This window comes from Arachis ipaensis, chromosome B07, assembly GCF_000816755.2.
Source record: "Arachis ipaensis cultivar K30076 chromosome B07, Araip1.1, whole genome shotgun sequence".
In the NCBI taxonomy this organism is placed as follows: Eukaryota; Viridiplantae; Streptophyta; class Magnoliopsida; order Fabales; family Fabaceae; genus Arachis; species Arachis ipaensis.
Window position 1 is genome coordinate 417,923 of NC_029791.2, and position 11,908 is coordinate 429,830.

An 11,908-nucleotide genomic window follows, 5' to 3' on the forward strand; every position below is an offset into this window, starting at 1 on the left:
TACTATTTATTTATTTATTATTTTATTGACAGATTGTTAATTAAAAAAAAAAGGTTTCTAACAAAACCATATAAATAAATAAAAACAAAAAACTGAGCTGATATTGTTTCTGAGTCAATAAAAGAAAATAGAATAATTTGGTAAAAGAGTGGCTAGATTTGCACGAAAGACGATGGAAGGAAATGGTGTAAGAGTTTTACACGCAGCAAGGGTCATGACTGGTAGTAGTTGAGACCCCACCTTTCCTCTTTGTCGTTACCACTCACCACCGAAATTTGAGAAAAAATAATATCAGTTCCCCCCACTTCTTCTTGTTGCTGGCGTTGAAACTTTGAAGCAACAACTTCCCAGTAATCTTCGTCTGCCTCTGCCCACGTATATAGCAGTCAACGCAAATGATCAAGTTTCAGTGCCATTCTGCAAATTGAGCAACCTTTTCCTTTCTGCACCTACCTGTTAAGCCCGTCTTCACTCAGATCCAAAGGCTGTTCTGGTAAACATCATTGCTTGATTCTAAATAAATCAATATCTGTTATGTATCATGTTATTAAGATGTGGACACATGTATCTTATGTTAACATTTTAGTCAACGTGAGTAACCTTATTATTATTATTATTATTATCAAATAGTAATGGTATATTAGTTTAGTTAAGTAATAAGTGAGTTTTTATTTTTAGTTATTTGATTACATGTTCTATCTTATAACCCCAAAATCATGTTCACCCCAATTAAATTGTACAAAGCTTGTTGCTGCGACACTGAATAAAAATATGCTATAAAAATTCAGCTAATGATAAATTCTGTCTTGTTAAATTATTTTGGATTTTGATTTTGATTTTGATGCATTCACCTAATCATCCTTTAAGTCTTGTTTGTTTATGCTGATGCTTCTTGAAGGGTCAATTCATTAATAAGAATGGCTTTGCATGGTTGCTATTGTCACCATATAAAGTTGACAAATCATAGAAGAACACCAGACTCCTTCAGCTTCTCATCCTCCATTTCGAATCCCAAGCTTCCAAAGAATAAAAGGGCACAGCGTGATTCATCAGAGAATGATGCATATCCTAGGTTCCTGGTTGTAATGCGTCAGACAGAATTGCCTGCATCAAATTCAAAGTATGGTACCAATGGAAAAGCTGTTAGAATGGTACCCTCAAGTGAGGTAGTGAAGAGAAGCACACTGTCAGATAATAAGGTGAAGACAGTGAATGGTGCAAAACAAAAAGTTAATGGAGCAGCAACTATTGTAAAAAGAGATGTTAACGCACCCTTGACGAAGGCAGTGAAATCAAGAACCTCTGAAGAACTTCCACCCCTGGAGGAGCTCAAGGTCTTGCCCTCGGACGAAGGCTTCAGTTGGGCTAATGAGAATTACAGTTCTTGGCAGAGATCTATTGATGTTTGGTCTTTTGTGATTTCTTTGCGTATTCGGGTTCTATTGGACAATGCAAAATGGGCATATGTGGGAGGCTTCACAGAAGATAAACAGGTTGGTTCTTACACTTCATTAATCAGTGCTGCTAGAAAACTAATTTTAACTTTCTTGCATCACTCAGATTCAGACATAAGACTGTTTTACTTGTGTTTGTTTTTTGCTGATTGGAATTTGTTTGGTTACATTTTTATTTAGAAAAGCAGAAGGCGGAAAACAGCGTCGTGGTTAAGGGAGCGTGTGTTGCAGCTTGGTCCAACTTTCATCAAGCTTGGGCAGTTATCATCAACAAGGTCAGATCTATTTCCACGTGAATTTGTGGATGAGCTAGCAAAGTTGCAGGTATAGATTCTTTGACAAGAAATGGTAAGTGTTGATGCTTAGATCAATGTATTCTGAATATAAGATTGTTCTTGACAGGACAAGGTCCCTGCCTTCTCTCCAAAGAAAGCAAAAACCTTCATTGAGAGTGAATTGGGAGCTCCCATTAGCTTACTGTTTAGGGAGTTTGAAGATCGGCCAATAGCCGCTGCTAGTCTTGGTCAGGTAGCATAAGATCAGCCTGCTGCTTACTTTCTCTCAGGATTGATATGAACCAGTAATGATCTTAATGCTGTTTAGGTTCATCGTGCTATCCTGCATAATGGAGAAAAAGTAGTCATCAAAGTTCAAAGGCCTGGTCTGAAGAAGCTTTTCGACATTGATTTGCGTAAGTTGTCCTGATTTTAATTGTTTGTACAATGTCAATTGGTGTAAAACACAGTAATGGAGTTTCTACTCTCTAGTGCATTGCTTAGTTTGCTATTTTTTGATAAGTTCTCTTGTTCTGTTCAGAAAACTTGAAGCTGATTGCAGAGTATTTTCAGAGAAGTGAGACTCTAGGGGGTCCAACTAGAGATTGGGTTGGTATATATGAAGAATGTTCAACGTAAGTAATAATCTTGGAGGGACAGATATTATTATCAACAATATTTCATCTAGTACAACAAATTTTGCCTTTTCCCTTCATCACTTTATGTAATACATATAATGTGTAGAACATGTTACTTTGCAGGATTCTGTATCAAGAAATTGATTACATAAACGAAGGGAAGAATGCAGACAAGTTCCGCAGAGATTTTCGGAACGTGAAGTGGGTTCGAGTACCTGTATGTTTCTTGCAGCAACACTAAAGACTTAAAAATAACTAGTAATCAAATTCTTTTAACTTGACCAAGTTTCTCCTTTGTAGTTGGTATATTGGGATTACACTGCCAAGAAGGTGCTGACACTGGAGTATGTACCAGGTTTTTATCTTGACCTCTGGCTTCTTTTCTTTAAGTCAAATGAAATTGGTTTTTATGACACTGTTACTTGTGGGACAGGCATCAAGATAAATCAAGTGGATGTGTTAACTTCGCGTGGCTGTGATCCGATAAGGATCTCATCACGTGCTATTGAGGCATACTTGATTCAGGTTCATAATCTTCACCCTTTTTCTAAACTGGCTTTGATTAATGAGGGAATGAATCATCAGTTTTGTTTTGCAGATACTGAAGACTGGTTTTTTCCATGCGGATCCTCATCCTGGAAATCTGGCTATTGATGTGGATGAAGCACTTATTTATTATGATTTTGGGATGATGGGGGAGATAAAATCTTTTACTCGAGAGAGACTGCTAGAACTTTTCTATGCAGTTTACGAAAAAGACGCCAAAAAGGTCTTGAACTCTTGTACTTGTTGTCCGGTGATGCTCTTTCTTCACCAAGAAGAAAATAGAATCTTACATATATGTGATGCAGGTAATGCAAAGCCTCATAGACCTAGGAGCACTTCAACCTACAGGGGACTTATCATCAGTAAGAAACTTAAGTTGATTATTTAGTTTAACAAGCAATTGAGGTGTACGTTATGGTTCATATAATTGCATTTGGCTTGCAGGTAAGAAGATCTGTCCAGTTTTTCTTGAACAATCTGCTTAACCAGACACCAGATCAGGCACAGACATTTTCTGCCATTGGTGAGGTTTGTATCTCAATATTATATTATTCCTTCAGCTGATTGTTTTATTGATGCAAAAATAATTGTTCTTGCTCGGTTATTCGAAATCAAAATTATATTTCTGTGGCAGGATCTATTTGCTATAGCACAAGACCAGCCATTCCGTTTTCCATCTACCTTCACCTTTGTTCTCAGGGCCTTTTCAACGCTTGAAGGTTTTTTTTTTCCTTTGTTTTATAATCATACATCTCTAGGTAGTGTTTGGTGGAGAGACAGAGACTAAAAGACTGAGACTAAGAGACAGAGACAGAAATAAATCTCAGTATTCTGTTTAGTACAAAGTGGGAGACAGAAACTAAAACAAGAATGAAATTCTAATTTAATTTGTACAAAAGGTAAAATTGGAATTAATTAATTGAAATGAGCGTATTTTAGGTATAAAATGTTATTAAAGTTTCCGTCTCTGTCTCTAAAAGTTTCAGTCTCCTATGTCCTTACTTTTTGGAGGTACTGAAATACTGAAATTTTAGGGACAGAGACAGAAATTTTAGTACCAGTCTCTGAACCAACAAACATGATACTGAATCTCAGTCTCTCAATCTCTGTTGTCCCAGTACCTCAAAACAAACGCTAATGATAGCTTTGATTTTTTTAAATAGTTAGTTAACTTTGGAAGTTTATGACAGGCATAGGGTACACACTAAATCCAGATTTCTCGTTTGCAAAGATTGCTGCACCCTATGCACAAGAACTTCTAGATTTAAGGCAGAGGCGGCAAACCGGGCCACAAATCGTAGAGCAGATAAGGAAGCAAGCAGATGATGTATCACAACTTACTTGCAACCACTCTCATATGATGTGAAGCATTCTAATTTATAATGCCATTGTTCATCCGCTTTAAATTGACAATGATGAGGCTTTTGAAATATCCGCAGGCAAGATCCTACACCATGTCAATGCCATACAGAGTTCAAAAAATAGAAGAGTTTACAAACCAACTTGAAACTGGGGATCTCAAACTGCGAGTGCGGGTGCTCGAGGTCAGCAAATTAATGACACACTTTGAAGAAGTATTTGTAATTAGGAGGTAGACGGTTATGCTGATTTCTTAAACTTGATATGGCAGTCTGAAAGAGCAGCTAGGAAAGCAACAATTTTACAAATGGCTACTATGTATACTGTATTTGGAGGTACACTGCTCAACATTGGAGTCACTTTAAGCAGCCAAGGCAATGGGGCTATTGCAAATGGATCATTCATTGGTGCAGGTCACTTTCATTGTATATTATACGTTATTGTTCAAATCACCAAATCAATCATGTGTCTCATTCGTAACAACTTTCTCATATTATGCAGGTGTTTTCATGACACTATTTCTGAGATCCATGCAAAGGGTGAAGAAGCTTGAAAAGTTTGAGAAAATGATATGATTACTGCTTCCTATTTTACCAACACATTCCATTCTTTGGGCTAATGCAAAGTTTGCTTGGTCTCCATTTTCTTATATACAACATTAAATTTTTTTTTCTCCTTTCAAATAAATTTTACACAAGCATGCCTGCCAAGCTATATAACACGAACCATGACAAATAGTCTTTGTATAAGAAATATATTGTTGATGAGGTTCAATCTTCGACTTTCAAATTTCCAGCCATTTGGTTGGAACTTGGAACTCACAACCTAAGCATTTTAAGAAATAAGAGCAGGGGATCATTGATAACTTGGCAGTAGAGCTTCATAATAAAAGCTTCATCAAGCAAAAGAGCTTCTATATATTTTTGCTTTTTGGAAAGAAAACGTGTACGAATTCATGCTTGTCGTGACGATATTCGGAAATATTAACGTTGATTAAAGGATGAACAAATGGCATTACAAGACCCAAACGGAGACTAAAATTGGGCATCAATTTAAAGGTTATTGGGCTTTTTGGAAATTGGAATGATGCCAAATCAAGTTTGCCCTTCCAAAAAGGTTAAGATTGCGAAGTTTCCATTTGGTGCAACGAATATGGCCGTTTTCCAATCCCATTTTATTTTGAGGAAGTATAGAGAACTGATGGAATATCTGTACAATGCGTACAATGAAGGTTTAGGAACGTTCGATTTAGCATTAGAGATATAACTATTAGTGTTATCTTTTCCTATCAGCTTAAACTTTTGGGATGAGTGGTTTCATGATATGGTGTCAGAGTTCTAGATTTAAAAGGTCAAGAATTTAATCCTTAGTGAACTCCAAAATCAGCTCACAGGACAGTTCATATAACCAATACCAAGTCTTTATCAGGATTAATGGTAAAGGATTATGGACCATTAAATGGTCCCATAATAAAACATATTTTTTTAAGTTTTTTAATAACTGCTAAATAGTCTTTTTTTAATTTTAACTATAAAATAATTTTTTATATATTATTTAATTATTTTATAAATTATTATATTATCATTTATCTATCATAATAAAAGACAAAAATAATAACGAATCAGATCTTCCATTAATCGTAATAATTTTTTTGGCAATCTTTGATCCATTACATTCGTATAGGACTATAAAATCGTGTTTCCTATAAAATCAATCGATTGGATTAATAAAACAATCGATTGAATTTCAGATTTTCCATTATTCAATCGATTGGAATTCAAGTTTTCACAAAACAATAGATTGAATGTTGGACGATAGTATAATTTTCTCAAAAATTAATCAATTGTAACTTTTACACAATTGATTGAACAATGATTAGAATGTGGATTTTTTCTAATTCAATCGATTGTTCATGTTACCCAATCGATTGAAGGCTTCAAAGCAATATGAGGTCTCACAATTCAATCGATTGGTTGTGTTACCCAATTGATTTAAGTCTTCAAAGCAATATGGATTTTCACAATTCAATCGATTGGTTGTGTTATCCAATCGATTGAATTGTGCACTACGTTATATGTTACGCCGTTCTCAATTTTTCTACTTGATGTGGACCATAAACCTCGGCCCAAACAAACACAACGGCTACCACAAAAGCTAGGAATCAGGAAACAGATCATCCAATAACAGAAAAGATTCTAAAAACTAACCACGGAGAGATCTGCGGAAGAGTACAACATATCAGATGCTGAGCACAACGGCCTCTCTATCTATATAAACAACACCGAAGCAACAGAGTAAAACACACATAAGCACAACACAATATCACTAATTCTTCTTTCTTTTACTTTATTTGCGGTTTACTTGAATACCTCTTCTGACTTGAGCGTCGGAGATTCTTTTGCAGGTGTTCCACCCGCGTTGTTTTGAAAGAGAGCCGACCTATACCTCGCCCCGACGAATAGCAGCACTACCAATCTGAAATTACTAAAAGCTCAGATCGCTAGGAGGTCGGCATGGGTATCTCGGACGGAATATTTGGCGCCCACCGTAGGGCCGAGGAAATAACAACCCCACTAAACCTAAGTTTCTTTTTTTTAGCTTTGTGCTCTCTCTCTCTTCTCTTTTTTCAGGATTCCTCGAATCTCAGAGAATGGCTGACAACAGAATGCAGCAACCCACGCAAGCTGAGCTCTTAGCCCAGATTTCTGAGCTCCAAGCGGAAGTCCGAAGGATAGCCGAGTTGTCGTCCAACAACCGGACAGTAAAACATGGTGAGGGAGACCCCAAGAGCTCAAACCAGAATGACACGGAATCTCAAAAGCTCACCCCGCCAAAAGAGAAGCTGACTATAGACAACCCCTTCTCAGAAGACATCATGAAATTTCAAATGCCAAAAAATTTTGTGCTACCTACTGCCCTTGAACCATACAAGGGGTTCGGTGATCCTCGCGTTCATATCAGAAAATTTCAATCTATGATGTTTTTTAATGGTGCCTCTGAGCCCATACTTTGTCGAGCTTTTCCTACCTATTTAAATGGTTCTGCATTACTCTGGTTCTCTAAGTTGTCTGCAGGTTCAATCTCTTCTTTTGAAGAACTGGCGAGATCCTTCATCGATTATTTCGCTGCGTCAAGAATATATGTGCATGGGACAGACTATCTGAGCACCATCAAGCAAGGGCAGCACGAGAGCCTAAAAGATTACATGACACGGTTTGCTGAGGCAACCATGGAGATTCCAGATTTGAGCCCAGAGGTCCACCTACACGCCCTCAAAAGCGGCCTCAGACCTGGCAAGTTTCAAGAGACGATCGCAGTATCAAAGCCGAAAACATTAGACGAATTCCGAGAAAAAGCTGCTGGCCAAATGGAGATTGAAGAGCTTCGGGAAGCTAGGAAGACAGACAAACAACAACCCAGAAGGGAAGAAGAAAAGACCTTTAGATCACAAAGCAGCAAAGAGCTGAAGAAGCCTTTCAAACTTAACCCAAAGTTTGACAACTATACCCGGTTCAACACAAAGAGGGAAGACATTATAAAGAAAATTCTACACGCCAAGATGATCAAACCTCCAAACAGGGCAGGTAATTATCAAGATCAGAGGTTTGTGGACAGAACAAAGCACTGCGCCTTCCATCAAAATTTCGGCCACACAACAGATGACTGCGTAGCAGCAAAGGACCTACTGGAACGGTTGGCAAGGCAAGGACTCTTAGACAAATATGTTGATGGGAGGAAGAATAGAGGAGGAATCAAGACACCAGAAACGATTAACCAAGGGAAGGAGGAGAATGACAAAAAACAGTGGACAAACCAAAGCCAGCCACGAGGAGTCATAAATTGCATCTCAGGTGGCTTCGCCAGTGGAGGTACAACAAGCTCGGCTCGAAAGCGAAGCTACAGAGCAATGTTGGCAGTTGAGGGGACGACCTTTATACCCAAGGATGCACCCACTGGAGAAATCACTTTCACAGCCTTGGATTGCAAATCAGCAAGCCCAAACCTCGACGACTCTGTTGTCATCTCAGTGCAAGTGGGAGACCTATTGGTAAGAAAGGTCTTACTAGACCCAGGTAGTAGTGCCGATGTTCTCTTTTACTCCACTTTTCAAAAAATGAACTTATCCGACAAGGCCATTCAACCTTACTCCGGAGATCTGGTTGGATTCTCAGGAGAAAGGGTACAGGCAATGGGAACTATTTGGTTAAGAACTGTTTTGGGAGAAACCCCCCCTCACAAAAACGGTTGATATTAGATACATCATAGTAGATTGCATAAGCCCATACAACATCATCTTACGCAGACCAGCTTTAAATACTTTTGGTGCAATTGTATCTACTTTACATCTGTGCGTTAAGTTTCCAGTACAGGACGAGCTCATCGCTACAGTACACGCCGACCACAAAGAAGCACGGCAATGCTACCATACTAGCTTAAAACAACAAGAATTGAACAAAGCAATTCCAGCACGGGTACAAGCCGTGTACAGCTCGGACAACCCCCCTCTCCTTAATGAGCTCGACCCAAGGGAGGAATTCCGAGAAAGACCCCAAGCATTGGACGAGCTTGGGAAGGTAACGTTTTATGGAAACGCTAACAAGTTTACATACATAGGTAATGCACTTTCAGGTAAGGAAAAAGCTCGGCTAATAAATCTCCTCAGAGACAACGCTGACCTCTTTGCGTGGACACCAACGGATATGCCAGGCATCAACCCCAGCATTATATGCCATAAGCTAGCTGTGGACCCAACAGTCAAGCCCATGGCTCAAAAGAAGCGCAACTTGGGAGAGGAAAGACGACAAGCATCTTTAGAGGAAACCAAAAAACTATTGTCAGCAGGATTTATCAAAGAAGGAAGGTTCACAACATGGCTATCTAACGTCGTAATGGTAAGAAAGAACACAGGTAAATGGCGCATGTGCGTCGACTTCACAAACCTTAACAAGGCATGCCCCAAAGATGCATATCCACTACCTTGTATTGACAAGCTGGTAGACAGCGCATCCGGTTTTAATTGTCTAAGCTTCATGGATGCCTATTCTGGATACAACCAGATTCTAATGCATCCTGAAGACCAACATAAGACTGCATTTATAACAGAATTTGGAAATTATTGTTACACAGTAATGCCTTTTGGCCTTAAGAATGCAGGCGCAACATACCAACGACTGATGGATAAAATGTTTAGAAAACAAATTGGGAGAAACATGGAGGTCTATGTCGACGACATGGTGGCCAAGACGTCACAAGGGAACTCACATTGCGATGACTTAACCGAGGTCTTTGGTCAGATCCGAGCATATAACATGAGGTTAAACCCGGAAAAATGTACTTTCGGTATACAAGGTGGAAAATTTCTGGGATTCATGTTGACATCCAGGGGAATCGAAGCAAATCCTGAGAAATGTGTCGCAATCCTTAACATGACCTCGCCGAAGACTGTGAAGGAGGTACAGAAGCTCACGGGAAGAATAGCGGCCTTGTCGCGGTTCCTGCCAGCAATATCAGACAGATCTTATCATTTTTTCCAAGCAATATCGAAGCATAAACAGTTCACTTGGACAAATGCTTGTGAAGAATCTTTCAGGAAGCTAAAAGCAATGCTGACGTCTCCCCAGATACTACAGAGTCCGGAGGCTGGTAAACCATTATATTTGTATTTATCTGTATCTAGTCACGCTATAAGTTTGGCTCTTGTGCTTGGAACAGGAAAAACACAAAAACCAGTATATTTCGTCAGCAAGGTCCTGCAGCCCACCGAGCAAAGATACCCAATGGTAGAGCAATTGGCCCTGGCACTGATCACCACAGCTAGAAGGCTCAGACATTATTTCCAAAGCCACACCATTATCGTGCGGACAGATCAACCACTTCGGCAAATATTAGCAAAACCGGAAGTAGCAGGAAGGTTGATCAAGTGGTCTATTGAATTATCAGAATTTGATATCCAGTATCAACCCAGGCCAGCTTTGAAGTCACAAATCTTGGCCGACTTCATTGCTGAGTTCACCTGTCTACACAACATCACCAGGCCGAGCACAGGGATGATGTATGTTGACGGAGCATCAAACAATAAAGGAAGCGGAGCAGGAATTATACTTGAATATGAGAACACAATCATAGAACAGTCCGTAAGATTCTCTTTTGAAGCTAGCAACAATCAAGCGGAATACGAAGCTCTACTAGCCAGATTGAACCTCGCCATCAAACTACAGATACCAAGGATCGTCGTACATTGTGATTCGCTGTTAATAGTACAACAGGTGAATGGCTCTTTCCAGGTAAAAGACCCCTTACTGGAACGATATTGGAATATGGTAAGAAATCTTATCTCGACTTTCGATAATTTCAAAATTATTCATGTCCCAAGAGGAAATAACCAAAGAGCAGACATACTATCTAAGTTGGCAACAAGCAGAACGGGCACTTCGCCCAAACTATCACAATTAACGCTAGAAAAACCTAGCGTGAACCTAACATATATTTTAAGCATGTCACAGGAACCAGATTGGAGAGCACCCATTACAGATTACATCCTCCACGGAACAATACCTACCAGTGAGACAAACCCAAAACTATTCCGAAGACAAGCAAGCTTTTATGTGTTGGTCGGGGCCGAGCTATACAGGAGAGGATTTTCACAACCACTCCTCAAATGCCTAAGCAAAAAGGAATCAGCAGAAGCCATGGATGAAGTCCATGAAGGAGTCTGCGAAAATCACATAGGGGGGAGAAGCCTAGCGGCAAAGCTACTCAGAGCAGGTTACTACTGGCCGACCATACGAAGAGATTGCATAGACAAAATAAAAAGGTGTGACCACTGTCAAAAACACGCAACGATAATGCACAGCCCTGCCGAGGTGTTGCACAACACGGAGGTAAGTTGGCCATTTTTTAGATGGGGAATGGACATCTTAGGACCATTTCCAACAGCACCAGGTTAGGTAAAATTCCTCTTAGTATGTATAGATTACTTTTTCAAATGGATTGAAGCACAGCCACTGGCACGAATCACTGCAGAAAAGGTACAATCTTTCCTTTGAAAAAACATCATTTGTAGATATGGAATTCCAGGTGAGCTCATTACTGACAATGGAAGGCAATTCACTGATTCAAAACTTGCTTCTTTTCTACAGAATTTTCATGTTAAACACCATTTTAGCTCCGTAGAACACCCTCAAACAAACGGACAAGCAGAAGTAGCTAACCGAATTATTTTGATGGCATTAAAGAAAAAGCTCGGAGAGGCAAAGGGCCAATGGGCAGATCTAGTGTCTGAGGTGCTATGGAGTTACAACACCACTATCCATTCGGCCACGGGAGAAACCCCTTTCAAACTAGTATACGGGGCAGAAGCAATGATTCCAGTAGAGATCGCCACTCCCACAATCAGAGCCGAACACCACACACAGACCTCAAACGATCAAGCTCGAGCAACTGAACTTGATACAATAGAAGAAGTAAGAAACAGTGCGTCGCTGAAGCAAAGAGCTCTACAACAATTGACTCAAAGACAATATAACAGAAAGGTGATCCCCCGAGCTTTCCAAGCAGGAGATCTAGTCTTGCGGAAAATAGAAGAAGCACGACGAACTCAAGGACATGGGAAGCTCGCGGCTACTTGGGACGGACC

The 11,908-nt window shown here is 39.6% G+C and overlaps 1 protein-coding gene and 1 long non-coding RNA gene across 2 annotated transcripts in view; both read left to right on the forward strand.

The window, feature by feature from the left end:
• Positions 1-6,617, forward strand: part of LOC110264764 — an 8,463-nt gene extending 1,846 nt beyond the window's left edge. Inside the window, exons 2-3 of the long non-coding RNA XR_002350937.1 lie at positions 868-871; positions 6,583-6,617. This is a non-coding gene — a long non-coding RNA (uncharacterized LOC110264764). The remainder of the gene's footprint in view (positions 1-867; positions 872-6,582) is intronic.
• On the forward strand, positions 136-5,144 carry LOC107609103 (uncharacterized protein sll1770). Its single transcript, XM_016310939.2, has 17 exons — positions 136-493; positions 899-1,493; positions 1,635-1,778; positions 1,857-1,982; positions 2,058-2,145; positions 2,271-2,364; positions 2,491-2,584; positions 2,668-2,722; positions 2,801-2,892; positions 2,966-3,136; positions 3,219-3,275; positions 3,358-3,441; positions 3,548-3,632; positions 4,104-4,240; positions 4,353-4,457; positions 4,544-4,685; positions 4,774-5,144. The coding sequence occupies exons 2-17, from the start codon at positions 918-920 to the stop codon at positions 4,845-4,847; spliced, it is 2,124 nt and encodes a 707-aa protein (XP_016166425.1). The 5' UTR covers positions 136-493; positions 899-917; the 3' UTR covers positions 4,848-5,144.